At 35.8% G+C, this 15,328-nt stretch overlaps 1 protein-coding gene across 13 annotated transcripts in view; it reads left to right on the forward strand.

Moving 5' to 3' along the window:
- GSTCD (glutathione S-transferase C-terminal domain containing) overlaps positions 1-15,328 on the forward strand; it is a 130,986-nt gene that overhangs the window by 187 nt on the left and 115,471 nt on the right. For 4 of the 13 annotated variants that reach the window (XR_010156132.1, XR_010156134.1, XR_001716576.2 and 1 more), the window contains exons 1-3: positions 130-266; positions 9,001-9,447; positions 10,469-10,936. Coding sequence is in view for 9 of the 13 variants with exons in the window: in XM_016950979.3 (XP_016806468.1) it covers positions 9,022-9,447; positions 10,469-10,936 (894 nt within the window). In the remaining 4 variants the exon portion in view is untranslated. 13 annotated transcript variants of the gene reach the window in all.

Consider the following 15,328-nt stretch of genomic DNA (forward strand, 5'->3'; position numbering starts at 1 on the left):
GAAATGTTTGGCAGTGCGACAGTAGGAAGTGACGTTACTTCCCTTTTTCCGGTCCGCCGGATTATGAATGACGGCCGGCGCGAGTATTTTCCACATAAACTGGCTGTCGTTTTTCTCCTGGCCTCTGTGGAGGCGAGTGGTCTGCGGGCAGCCGCTCCCAGAGGCAGCCTTGGAATTCCAGCTCGGGCTGGGCGGGAAGGCGCAGGCGGCCCAGGTCGCCGACACGCTCACGCACCCTCCCTGCCTGGCCGCGCCTCTGCGACCAGGTAAAGAGGGCGCTCGGGCCGCCGGCTTCTCAGCCTCCGCGACCCTCTAAGAACTGCTCTTTTCTTCGGGGGTCTGCAGGGCTGAGGATGCGGGGGAAGGGTGGGAAGGACAAGGGCGTGGTATCATCGTCCTGATTTTTCTCCCGCCCTGGGGCCGCCTCAAACTCCTTTTTGGCCACTCCTGCTGAAGGTGCGGGTTGAGGGTTCTGGGCTCCTCGGTAGTACGCGTTTCCCAGTTTCCCCCTAGCCAGTCCCTCATGTCTTCCTCTGCTGATGGAGAAATGGGGCAGCTTCCAGTTGGAGGCGTTGGTTGGGGTGGTTTGATATTTGCTGTTAAGTGTTACTTCAAGACCTCTTGGTCACACTAACTTCTCTTCTCTCTTTGGCATTGAGTTTTCCATTCCAGCCCTTCCTGATTGCAGAAAGCAGTTCTATGTGAATACTACTTAACATTTACTCCAAAGGACTTGCTTCATTTGGGGCCATTTGCTTATATTTTGTCATCACAGCAGTATCTCTTGGGTTTTTAACTTCTATAGAAAGTTTAATTTGCATGAAAGTTGCTTTGGTTTCAAAAACGTTTGCTAATACACGTGCTTCCCATCCCAACTTTCTACCTGGTTTTGGGATGAGATGACTTGTTTTTTTCCCCTTTATTCTTAATGCCAGGATCCCATTCCTTGTCATAAATTCTTGAATATCAAGAAAATACCAGCTTTAGTAATATATTGTGTGCTACATTATTGATAAAGAAGGTGGTGTGTTTCTATTTTATCTAAGCTTATCTGTAAAAACAATGTTTACAGGAGAAAATGCAAAAGCTAGCAAGAACTAGTGATGTGATAATTTTAAACATGTAAACATGGTCATTTAAATCCATGATAATAAACTGTTATAACACAACTAAGTGATTCGCTGTCATATTTAATAAACATTAAGCTATGCGGGTGTTTTTTTTTCTTTTTTTTAACTGCCTGATGGGGAGCATACACCACTGAGAGGATTGCTTTAAGCATACTCATTACTAAAAATTGTGTTTGTATTACACCTGAAAGTATCGTTTTGTGAGGTCTCACTTCAAAAATAAGACTGAAAAGGTCAATGAGATTTGAGAATCATCATTTATTTTTATTTTATATATTTTGCACTTCTACGTGTTTTTGCTTTAATTTAAACACAGCTCAAACTTGAGCTTCCGTAGTAGTGGGCCCATCAATTTTTTTTTTTTTTTTTTTGAGCCAGAGTCCTGCTCAGTCGCCTGGGGATGGATTGCAATGGCAACATCCGCCTCCCGGGCTCAAGCAATTCTCCTGCCTCAGCCTCCCGAGTAGTTGGGATTACAGGCGCCCACAATCACACTCGGCTCCTTTTTTTTTTTTTTTTTCAGTCGAGGAGGGGTTTCACCATGTTGGCCAGGCTGGTCTCAAACTCCTGACCTCAAATGATCCGCCCGCCTCGGCTTCCCAAAGTGGTGGGATTACAAGCGTGAGCCACCGCGCCCGGCCTGTTTTTGTTTTTTTAAACTTGTTTTACTTGTAGCTTTTGTATCATCATCTGTGATTTTTAAATAAAAATAAATACTGAGTATCCAATTAGCTTTTCTAACAAAGAATAAATACTGAGTATCCAATTAGCCTTTCTAATAGCAACAATTTAGCAGGCCTCAAAATTAACAAATTCTGGAGCCAGCTAATACATCTGTAGTATACACAGTTCCCTAGTATGTGGGTTTTTTTTTTTAAATTCTAAGGTATTTAATGTAGCTTATGGAATTCTGTTATGCAGAATATTGGAATACTTGGAATGCAGATATTTAAACCATTTAGATTAAAACAAGCACAGGTATTGTTTGCTGTGAAAATTCAGTAATTTTATTTCATAGTTGGTAACATGTTAGCCATTTGCGCTGTCGATCACTGTTAATTATGAGGTCGGGTTTAGCTGAAGGCATTATGACTCCATGGCAACAGATGATTCCCTGATTCTCCAGAGAGAAGATTACACACTTCGTTTGTGGCTAAGGTTACGGTAAGCTTTTCACTTAAAAACTTTTCCTACTTCTTTACCAGATAAGAAAACAGCTAATTTTAATCACTGGCTTTTGTTCTCTAGGACTTAACTGCATCCCATATTACATATTTAATGAGCTTGAAAAAAATCTCAGTTTTTTTCTTATCGTTTTTGACCCTAAATATTTAAGGTAATTGGCTGCTATCTATCTGTTGAGGGGCAAGTTTTTTTGTTTTGTTTTGTTTTGGTTAAATCTATATTATTGTAATAAAATAGGGTACAATTTTCAACCAAATACTGTTGTTTTATGAAAAGCATAAAACACAAGCTAAGTTATAAAATTCAAAATGTTGAACATATGATGTAGGAGAGAATTTAGGCAGGTTTAAATTTTAATCTTTAAGAAAAGTAAGTGTTTGTGATTTTTCATACTTGTAAACTGTGTTGAACTTCTTATTTTGTACAATAGGTTGATATGCACATGGATTAAGGGTTTCACATTTATATTTTACCATTTCATGATTCCCTGGCTTTCAGCCTCAGTAACAAATATGTTTTTTTCAGTATTTGGTTGGGAAAAACTTTTCAATCAATATAAATCCTTTACCTTTCATGGAAAGAAGCTTGAAAATATAAACCATAATTTGAGTTTTGCCCATCAAGGTTTGCATATTTTAATAGTGCCAATTGGTAAGGAATTTGGTTATAAATTATAAAGAAGTAATAGTAGCTAGTATTTATTTAAGGACTAAATATGTGACAAGCTTTGTTCTGTATGGCACACTACATGGTAGGTACAGTTATTATTGTCTCCATTTTATTATATAAGTGAGGAAACAGATATGCAGAAAAGTTCTTTATAGCTACTAGGAATCAGAACCAGTATATTTGCACCCAGGTGGTCTGGCTCAACAGTCTCGGGTCTAATCTATTACTTTATAATTCTTGTTTTATAAATATTCTTGCTAGGCACATGTATGGAATCTAGTTAAGATTCTTAGTTCCTTTGCCCTGGATATAAGTATACATAAAAACTTCTGTGCTTGCTTTATTTATGAGTTTGGTTAGATTCCATTTATACTTTTCCCAATTCACCTCACAAAGGTGATCTTATTTCTTCATTTTAGTTTATACTTAGTTGGTCCTTAAAATAGACTTATTAATTTGGAAAAGAAAGAATGGTGTCATGAAGAATGAGATACATATTGTACCAAGACTAAAGTTATTAATAATACTCTCAGACAGTGATTTCTGACATTCATGTATGTACATTCATTCCTTGAACTAAAGTTTCAGTTCATTAAGCACTGGAGGTATAGTGTTAGGTGATAAGAGCTATGAAGAAAAAGGGAAGCTAGGTAAGAGGCTAGGGTGTGCTTTTTCAATTCAGGCAGTCAGGAGAGGCTGTTCTGAGTTAATATTTATGCAGAAAAATCAATGAAATGAGGGAGCAAGCCCTGTGAATCTCTTGGAGAAAAGCATTCTAGGCAAAGCAATAGCAAGTACAAATATTCTCAAGTGGCACCTTCCAAAAACAGCAAGGACAGCTATGGCTGGAAGGGAGTGAAGAAGGATAAGAGATGAGGTCAGAAAGGGATAGCTAGGGTCACAGTAGGCCTATAGGCCATAATAGGAAATTTGGATTTTATTCTGAGTGTGCTGAAGAGCCATTGGATGGTTTTGAGCACGAGACATCTGATTTATGTTTTTAAGGATCACCCTGTTGTTGGAGAATGGACTGTTTTATGGAAAGTGGAGGAAAATAGTTAATAGGCTTTTGCAGTAGTCCTTGTAAGCACTGGCGATGACTTAGATTAAGGTGGTAGTGGTAGAGGTGCTGAGGAGTTGGATTTAGCATACACTTCAAAGGTAGAGATGGCAGGGTATGAGAGAGAGAAAAAAAGAAGTTGACTGGGACTTTTGAGTTTTTGGCCTAAGCATCTGGGTGATTGGTGTTGCCAATTTACCAGGAAGTAGAACACGAAGGGAAGGGGAGCAGGTTTAGAAAAACATCCACATGGAGATGTCAAGTAGAATATAGGAGTCTGGAGTTAGGGGAGAAGATACGGCTGGGATATACATGTAAGAGTCAGATCATATTTAAAGCTATGGCACTGGAGATCACCCAGAACAGTGCTGTCATATTGTGAGTTGTGCCCCATTAATGAGTCAGGAAATCAATGTAATGAGTAACAACCGGCATTTAAAAAAACAAGCACAGAGTAAAAAGTATCAGATTTATCCCATATTGTAGGATAAGTATTGCTTCATGACATTTTTGTTTCCATTTTATTCAGTGTATTGTGTGTTACATTATAAAATATATACCTAATTGTGTGGCATCCTCAAAAGTTTGAAAGCCAGTATTCGAAGGATGGAGGGTGGATTGAGCAGAGAGCAAAACACTGAGCTGTGGGTCACTGAGACATCTGCAGAGTAGCCAATGAAAGGAATCAGGAAAGAATTGCAAAAGAATTTAATCCAGTGCAGAAACTTGTCAAATAACCCAGCCTTTGGAATGGAAGTTTATATCAAGGATTACTGAAACCAGCATACTTGCTTAGAATAACATAATATCTCACAATTTTCACTTTGGTAAAATTGCTTCAATTTATGAAATTTTATTTATAAATAGTACTGTTATATTAGAACAATACCTATTCTTAAATGTCTCTAAGATCTTTTATGAATTTAATTAATACTTTTGGACTGATGTACAATTCTCATCTCTAGAATGGAAATAAAATACTTTTAAGGATTGTGAGCATTAGAAGTAATGCACATGTTCTGTGTGCTTAGCACATAGTAGGTGGACAATAAAATGTATGTAATATTTAAAACTTTATTTACCTAACATTTGTTGAGCTCCTATCAAATTGTAGTCACAAAGATAACTTATTTGAAAAAACAAAAAACAAAACACAGGTTAATCATTTGCAGCAGTTATGCACTTTTTGGTCTTCATTATATAATATATAATTTATCTAATATATAATGTTATACATAATGCCATAGATCTTGACTTGAATTTTGATCACAAAATTTTCAAGCTTTATTTTTTCTGGACTGTGGAGAAGTATGCTTGTTTTTAATATGTTTACTGTTTATCTCTCATTCTCTGTGTTTTATCAAGGCTAAGATATATTCATTAGAATGAAAGTGGAAAAAAAAAAACAGATCTGAATGCCTAAATATTAAACCTGTGACTAATTCCACCATTTAAAAATATATTAGAACATTCCTGAGTAATGAAATCAAAGACATAATCTTTTCTTTTTACCTATTTATTCATTCGGCAAGATTCCCAAGCAAATTGGCACGTCCAGGAAAGAGATGCACAGTCTATTTAATATCCTGAAGTTTGTGGTTTTGTCTGCTACTTTCTCACTCCCTCTCTGCAGAGTGGCACCTGTCAAAGCTGAGAAAGAGTAAATTACTCTATTTCTGTGCTTGGCAGGAATGTAATATGGAGTAACAAGAGCTGTGCCGCAGAAGCCCTGGAGACAGAAGTTGATTCTATAGTACCTACCTTCTTAAAGCTCGTGACAGAAAACTAGTGAACTAAGGCATTCTGAAGCTAGAAAAGAAAAAAGAGGAAGGATTTTTTTTTTTTTGGCCTGTGATATTTGCATACTTGGAGCAAATACTTGTTCTACTCTCTAAAAAGGCACAGTGCAAGCCAAAAACATCACATTTGTACAGGTTTACAAATATTTAGTATTTATTTTAAAAATTACATTAGTACATAATAGGGAGACATTATTCAAGGAGAGTAATTTTTTTTTTATTCTAAGATCATTAAGTAACATTTTTAATCTCCCAGGGGAAAAACCAACATCTATATTAAAAAAAATACGTTAAGAATCAACAGTACTTTGTTGCATTTTCTCTCAGGCATCTCATTAATTTTTAGATATCACCATGGGCAGGTTATTGCTATTCTGTTTTGCTGACATTTAGCATTTTATTAAGTGCTAACAGTGAGAAGAGTTTATAGAATATGTCTAAAATCCTATTTTCATATTCTTATGTGCCTTACAACGTGGCAAATATAGGCATACTTTTAAAAAGAATATTTCTACATATCTTAAAAGCTATTAAATAGCATGGCTTTGTTTCCAGTTTTTTAAAAAGTGTTAGGATGAGCCTCATAATTACTATTTTTTAGACTGTTCGGCAAATGATGAAATCAGTCATGTTTTCTTTCAAAACTGCTTTCTTGAAACACTTAGGGGTGAGTCTTCTTTTTACTCTCCTACTGTCAGGAGAGTGAGTCCAGAGCAAACTCCTCAAAAAGACTGTTAATTCCTGGAAAATGTGGTTGGTCCTTTTTGCCCTAGTGTTGTTACAGATCTCACTTTGTTTGACTGTTTTTAAGGACTTATAGCATAAAGGTGTTATATTAATAATGAAAATATTTCCAGAGCTCTATTCAGCTTTATAAAAAAACTCTGTGAACTTTGATCTTTAATAAATACCTTTTTGTTTTAAAATTATCTCTCAGTGACAAAAATTTAAAAAAAATAAGCTCAGGGAGAAAATGGCATCTGTAAGTTAAAAAGTTGTTGCTTTTACAGTATATAAAATAATTTTCCCCCAGATAATCTTTTAAGAAGTAACAAATCATGGTATATATCTGTTATATTTTAATAGAAGAAATATAAAATAAAGCAGTAGTGATTATTTGTATTATTAAGAAACTTTCTAAGGTAATACTTTACTAACTATTTTTTATAATGGATTACAAGTTCTTTAGTTTTAAAAAATGAAGAACTAAGAAGCTTAAAGTGTTTAGGTCTTGTTTCAGATTTTTTTAAAAAAGGAATTTAAAATATTAAAATTTAGTATGACGAAGGTTTTCTAAAATTAAGTGTACACTAACATTTTGAATACAATTAAAAGACAAGAGGCGCAAGTGTACTTTTTAACAGCTTTTAAAGTAATCTTCCTTCTAATATGTCATGTTTCTGGTACGTATTTCCATGGTGAATACTTTTAAAGAGTGCCATCTAGTGTCAGTTTTGGAATTGTAATTTATGTATTAGAACATTAGGAATTTTTGACCCGGGAAATGTATAAACATAAAAAGACAGGACAATTGATAAAAACCTTAAGGAATATGACTCGAAAATAGCCATGAAGAATCTGACCTCAAGACTGTGTGTGTTTGCACCTTTAACCAGTATGTATATTTATCTCTGCTTTCATTTGTCAAATACTGCTTGCTTATATATATAATACACCTATAAAGCAGTGAACAAAAAATTTTTACTCATGGAACATTCTAGTTAGAGGAGACAAATAATAACATATAGTATATCACCATAGCAATAAGCGCTAGGAAGAAAAAACATAGATGGAAACAGAAAGGTTTTTTTCAGGGAGCGTGGGGATTGGGGTTTGTGATTTAAATTGAGTAGTCAGGGAGGATCTTAGTAAGAAGTTGCCATTGAATAAATAAATACCTGAAGGAAGCGAGGAACTGTTCTAGGTACTGGAAACACCAAATGCAAAGGCCCTGATGTGAGAATGTACCTAGTGTTTTAGCAAGGGTCCCCAACCCCTGGGCCCAGGACTAGTATCCATCTGTGGCCTGTTAGGAACCCCACCTCAAAGTGGGAGGTGAGTGGCAGGTGAGCCAGCATTACTGCCTGAATGGCGCCTCCTGTCAGATCAGCAGCGACATCAGATTCTCATAGGAGCTCCCACCCTCTTAACTGCACGCAGGAGGGATCTAGGTTGCACGCTTCTTATGAGAATCTAATGCCTGATGATCTGAGGTGAAACAGTTTCATCCGGAAACCATCCCCATCCCCCCACCAACCTCCCATGGAAAAATTGTCTTTCATGAAACTGGTCCGTGGTGCCAAGAATGTTGGAGATGGCTGTTTTAGAGGAATAACAATCTACTTTGGCTGGAGCAGTGAGCAATGAAGAAAGTTAATGAGACAAACTCTGAGACATAAAGGAGGATTAGATCAAGGAGATTTTTGTAGGCTGTTGCAGAAACTTTGGCTTTTCTCTAAGGAGGATGGGAAGACCTTGGAGGGTTTGGTTATGGGGGTGTGAAGGAAAAGAATGGTGTAACCTGAGATGGGAAGACACATAAGGAGCAGGTTTGAGGGATGGGAGAGAATAAGGAACTGGATTTTGGACATGTTAACTTTAAGATAGCTATCAGTATCCATGTTATGGGGAAATTTAAATATTTTTATATTATGATTCAGCACTCAGCAGCTATCACTTACTTGAGGAGAATCCACTTCTCCTGAAAGAACGAATATCCCCTCTCTATTATTTTGTAGGGTCATAAAAAAGAAGCAGTATGGAAGGACCAGCACTGTCAAAACTTCTCAAGGATATTATCCCCAGACAGCTCTCAGTATTTTTGGTTAATTTATTTCCCCTTCTATTTATCTCCTGTTCTCACATATAGTGAGACCCCAAAGTACTTGATTGGGAGGGCTCTATTGCAAAGCACTGGGGTTTGCTCATTTTAAAGGAGCTGGGTGTAATATTTCCTCTAATGCTAGTTAATTGCACAGGGTGGAAATTTTTTCTTTTGGAAGTCATTTAGTCAGTCTTCAGAAACAAACCTTATAGCATTATTAGCTACTGCAAATTTTTACTGATTTCTAGAACAGGCTTTTGAAACATTCCTCTTTTATTTTAGCTTCTAAATGATTATATTCTAAGACCATAATCACTTCAATTTATACTTTAGGTGACCCAATGAAAGAAGAAAATGAAAGCCATAAAGAAAAGTCTTACAGAAGAAGAATACCTGTACCTGGACTTTTCTCACCAAACAAAAGGATGTATCTTTCCTCTTCATACATCTGTAACTTTATTTCTGTTATCTTACTGTGACTGTAAAATCTTTAAAATTTGCTTAGTTGTCACCAAAGAAGTGAGTAGAGATAGTTCACTACTAAGAGATGACCTGATCCAGGATGTTGAAATACAGATTATTTCAAGGCAGGAGCTCCCACCAATAGTCCAAAATTGCTGTTTGCCTGCAGTAGTAGAACGATCAGACAATTTTTGTAGAGCAGGACTTGCTGTTGTATTGAGACACATAATCCAGAAATCCTATGAAGCAGACCCCTTAAAGAAGGAACTTTTGGAACTTCTGGGCTTTAAAAAGACTTGCTTGAAAGCCTGTGCTGAAGTAAGTATAATGTCTTTTTTCTGTTATTTGAAGCTACACAGTGATAACATAATTACCTGACCATTTAATATTTTAACTTCCTATTAGGAATAAACGTTTATTTATTTTAAAAAAACCCCAGTAACCAATGAAATAAAGTAGCCCTTTGATATAGTTTGAATATTTATCCCTTCCAAATTTCATATTGAAATGTGATCCCCAATGTTTTTGGAGGTGGGACCTGGTAGGAGGTGTTTGGGTCGTGGGGGCAGATGCCTCGTAAATGGCTTGGTGCTCTCACTGGGGTAATGAGTGAGTTCTTGCTCTATTAGTTCATGAGAGATCTAGCTGTTGAAAAGTGCCTGGTACCTCTTCCTTGCTCTCTCTTGCACCCTTTCTCCCCATGTGACATGCCTGCACTCCCTTTGCCTTCTACCATGACTAAAAGCTTCCTGAGGTCCTGATCAGAAGCAGATGCTTCTTATATAGCCTGCAGAACCATGAGCCAAATAAACCTCTTTCCTTTATAAATTACTCAGCCTCACCTATTCCTTTACAGTAATGCAAATGGGCTAATATACCCTTTACGTGTGTCAATATTTCAGTGCAGTATTGAAAAATAAGAATTTAAGTCTTAATTTATGAAGTTTGGAGACATTTTTAGAAAATAACCCTTTTTTCTTTATTTTAGTTATGTTGATTTTTAAATGGAATGTTTACATATAAATAGGAGCTCAAATAGCAATGCTTTGGAAGCCCTGCTTATTGTGGGGGCTAGGAGGAGGGTAGGACAGGGGAGGTATATTGTAAAGGCTTTGGGAAGTAATGATTTATTGAGTAAGGGGAATACAGGAATGCTAAACTTCCTTTGCTTAATGTTTTTACTTCTGAAACACTGTGATGTGTCTCCTGATACAACATAAAAGCCTAGCCCAGGGATGATTGAGCTCAAAACTTATTTCCCAATAAGACAGTTATTTTTTCTAAAGTTATATTGAAATTAAAAAATCCTTTCATTTCTTGTTTTGTTTTTGTTTTGTAGGTTAGTCAGTGGACCAGGCTATGTGAACTCACCATCCCTTTGGCTATTGAGAATTTTCTCAGAGAATCTTCTGACCAGCCCCCAACTATACCTGTAGAAATACTACAGCTAGAGAAAAAGCTTAGTGAGCCTGTTAGAGTGCATAATGATGATAAACTCCGCAGGCAGAAGCTCAAGCAACAGAAGGCTGATGGAGTTGGGCCTCCCCTTACTAAGGGAAAGGCAAAGAGCAAGGTCCACACACAGGAAACATCTGAAGGGTTGGATTCTTCATCCGAGAGTTTGGAACTGAAAGTGGCATTCTCAAAGCTCACAGTACAGGAAGAACCAGCTACTACCAACAGAGAGCCTTCTCATATCAGAAAAGCAAAAGCCTCCGACCTTCCACCTCTGGAGCATGTGTTTGCAGAAGGGCTTTACTTCACTCTGGCAGATATTGTGCTCTTGCCCTGTATCCATCATTTCTTGGTAAGGTTTCATCTGGACTGTACACATTACTATGAGTTTCAGTCTATAAAATTGCCTAGGTTTGAATTTCTGTTTTACTTCTTATCGTCAATATGCTGCTAGGAAAGTTATTAATATCTTTCTCCATTTTCTTATCTGTAAAATGGAGATAATAATAGTACCTATCTAAAAGGAAAAATGTAAGGAACAAATTAAAGTTTGTGTGAAGTATGGAGAACAGTGCTTGGCACATAGTAAGCTCTCAATCAAAGTTAGTAATTACTATGACTTTTAATGTGAAGTTGCTAAAATGTTAACAATTGTTATTATTAATTTCAAGTTTCTGTTGTGATTACTTTCTAATAGTAGAAGGTCCAAGTCGGCTCTGTGGTGCAATGGATAGTCCGTTGGACGTCTACTATTAGAGGGTCCAGTTAAAAAAAAAAAAAACTAAAAATCTTGTCAGCTAAATTTTATAATGAATTGTTAGTCACTTAAATTAATCTTATGTTAGGTATTATCAAACTGAAAATATTTTATTCTGATCTGTGTACTTTTCTCTGTTCTCTCTGAGAGTAAAGTAGCTGGCTCTGTTATTATGTGCTGGGGGAGAATAGATAGAACGTTTTCTGAGTAGGAAGATCTCTCTCTCTCTCTCTCTCTCTCTGTCTGTCTTACATACACACACTCACACACGCACACACGTGTGCACACACACATTCCCTCTGTGGAGGAAAAAAGAACAGGGTGAAAATAATACCAGAGTGAACATAGGAAGCTTAGCTCTCTGCAGCCTTCCAATTGGTTTTCAAGAGCTGCATTGCTTTTTGCTTTTGTTTGGGTTTTTTTCTTGGAAGCATTTCCCCCTTTTCCCTACTAAGGAATCAGATATTAGATTTCATTCTCATTATATATCACCAACAATTCAGGTATCTCTATGGACAGAAGAGACTGCTATCGAAAATCTATGTATTTGAAGGCTTTGCTTCACAAGTAAACTCGGCAGTATTCATCAATTGTCATTTTCTTAAAGAACATTTCTCTTTTCCTCAAAATTGAACCAAATTTGGCAACCAAAACAATATAAAAAGAGAGAGATCCAGGAATTGTTTAGATGTTGATTGCTATTTTAAATGCCAGATGTCATATGTCTTCATAGAGTCCATGGAGTTGAGTGGGAAGAAGACATTGATTTTTAAATTTTTTCCTAGTCAGATGATTCCTAGGTTCTCTCCTCCATGATCCCTCTCTTCTATTACCAAGTTCAGTCATTAGAGCAGTCATTTGATACATTATGAAGTACTTGGTCTTCTGTCTTCTTGACTTCTTTGGATAACTGTGTTTCCAGTTTCATCAGAATTGAATGAAAGTGGCATATCCATTCCTTTATTGAAGAAATTTATTAAAATTATTTGAATACATAAACTAATTCTCAAAATATTTTCCTTCGTTCCTTTGTATTTTTACTGGATTTTTTTTCTTTTTTTTTTTGAGATGGAGTCTCGATCTGTCACCTAGGCTGAGTGCAGTGGTGTAATCTCAGCTCACTGCAACCTCCGCTTCCTGGGTTGAAGCAATTCTCCTGCCTCAGCCTCCCAAGTAGCTGGGATTATAGGTGCACGCCGCCATGCCTGGCTAATTTTTGTATTTTTTAAGTAGAGATGGGGTTTCACCATGTTGGCCAGGCTGGTTTCGAACTCCTGACCTTGTGATCCGCCCACCTCATATTTTCCAGAATTCATCCTTCTTTGATAAACCCTTGATATTTGTTATATTTTTCTCTTTAAATCATCTTGGGTAATAAAGTAGTCATTTTAATTCATATAGTGGTTATGTTGGCAAGCCTTTTTGCTTGCATTAACATACATTGAGGTGAATGGAGTGGCCATCCAAATGATGAGAATCAGGATCAAGTTCAACATCCGTAATCAAGGTCAAGGTACCAGAAGCATAAAACTGAATCTAGGGACAGAATATTTAGTCGCAGGAATAAAGTCAAGGACATAAAAGTAAGAGTCAATTTTGCTAAATCAAGGTTTGAATTACTAAGGGTCAAAATTAGAAGAACTAGGGAAAATACCCAGTTCTGCTAAACAGAATAAAACCAAAGATGGAAAACAATAACAAGTAGATGGATGAGGTGTTTTTTTTGTTTGTTTGTTTTTAGTTTGTCAGAGACAAACATGGAAATGCTAAGGTATTATATATAAACCTGCTGCAAGCTCTTCCTTTTCAGAAAATACTTTATTACTTTACAAAGTTAGCCCCTGATGGCTCAGCACCTCATAAGGAAAGGGGCCTGACGATACCCTCTCCTCTGAAAAGTCTTAGAAATAGATTTAAAAGGAATAAATTAATATGTGCACTCATGTTTCCCCCCATTCAATTTATTTGCTAGAATTTTCTAGTAGATAGCATATCAACATTATGGGAGAAATAGCAATGAATAGCTATACTAGGGCAAAATCCTACTGTTCCAATACTAGAAGATTGTATATTATTTTTCAATTGCTACTAGTAAGCAAGTACACTTTGACAGAAATATTTAAAACATTATTGTACGCCTATAAGACAGAAAGTTGCATTTTATCATTTTATAAAATCTTGTAATTTGAATACTTATGATTTAATTTTCTACATTTTAACTTCTAATGCTTTGAATTGAGTTCAAATACAGACATACACACGCACACAGAGACATCTTTATTAGCTTAGGTAAAATCATTCCTCTTTTAGAAATTGATTTTTTAGCAAAACTAAATACCTCTTCCTGTGTTCCCATTGGCATAAAATTGGGAACCTCACTTTTTGCTGGCATATTGCAAAAATGGTTGATGCCACTTATTTAGTGGTAAATTTGTATTTTCTGTGTCTATTCCTATTCATTAGGTCCTCAAGAGCTTTTAGCTTTAACTCACTAGTTCTAATTTATAAGTAAAAAACAGAGAGCTGGGATTATATTTTCATTTAGATAGGTTGTTTACTGTTTTTTCTCTGCTTACACTGCTCACCTAAACATCTGTGAGTATATTTTCAAAAAAGGAAGTATGACTAAGGAAATGATGTAAAATAAGAACAAATATTTTATATAGTAAGTGATTATAAAGGAATGCAAAGGAGGAGATATTTTGAATAGATGCAACATCTTGCTTCTCTTTTTATTCAGACAAATTTTTCTGCCCTTTATTGACAATTAACTACAGAGTTACTAAAATTTTATTTTTGCTTTGATAGCTATACTTTTTTTTTAAACCTTTGTTTTAAAAATAGATTATCTTTTTTTTTTCTTGTCCTTAAAGAACTCTGTGATATTTATAATGGTTTTGATCTTATGAGCCAGGTAACTATTTGGTAATCATTCCTTATGAAGAAATTTAATTTTCATTTCACAGAGTTTTCATTAGCAACTTCCTTAAATATATCTTCATGAGTGTAATGAATGTGGTTCAGTACCTTCTGAGCTATCTGGATATTAGTAGAGTGGCCTGGCATGTTGATAAATGGAGTGACCTGTCAGAGTAAACCTCCTCAATTTCTTGTAAACATGAATTATTGTTATTTAATTGCAACTTCATTTCAAAAGAAAGGAAAGATGCCACGTATATCTAACAAATAGAAATAAGTCACTAGAACGAAGAGTACAGGAAAGATGAGGAAAAGAGAAAATTTCTTGTGTGATAATCATGTCTAAAGATCCATTCCCTTAGCACCTAATCTATTTCCAAGCAATTCACAATTCTTGAGAGAATTAATAAACTTTTTGGCTCTCAGGGTACCTTAGAGAGTATTTTTCAAACTTTTTTTTTACTTTAACTCAGTAAATACAGATGGCCCTCCATATCCATTGGTTCTGTATTCATGTATTCAACCAACCACAGATTTAAAATATTTGGAAAAAAAATTGCATCTGTACTGAACATGTACTGACTTTTTTCTTGTCGTGATCCCCTAAACAATACAGAATAACAATTATTTGCACAGTGTTTATATTGTATTAGGTATTAGAAGTAATCTAGGATTTAAAGTATAGGAGAGGATGGGTATAGGTTATATGCAAATACTATACCATTTTATATCAAGGACATGAGTATGAGTATCTGTGGATTTGGGTATCTGATACAGGTCTTGGAACCAATCCTCCATGGATACTGAAGGACAACTGTAATACATTTTACAAGTTGGATAATTATAGAAATAAATGTATATCTTTAAATAATATGTAAAAAATATATAAATAATTACAAAATAACTTATAGGATGTGTACTCTGATATTTTCTATTTCATTTTTTAAAAACCTACTATGTTGATTTCACAACCCCTAAATGAGTGATAAATAGCAACGTGAAAAATACTGACTGAGGGGATTACTCTCTGAAGGTAACAAATGGATTCTTTATCATTTGTTCATTCAC

Source organism: Pan troglodytes, chromosome 3 (genome assembly GCF_028858775.2).
Source record: "Pan troglodytes isolate AG18354 chromosome 3, NHGRI_mPanTro3-v2.0_pri, whole genome shotgun sequence".
In the NCBI taxonomy this organism is placed as follows: Eukaryota; Metazoa; Chordata; class Mammalia; order Primates; family Hominidae; genus Pan; species Pan troglodytes.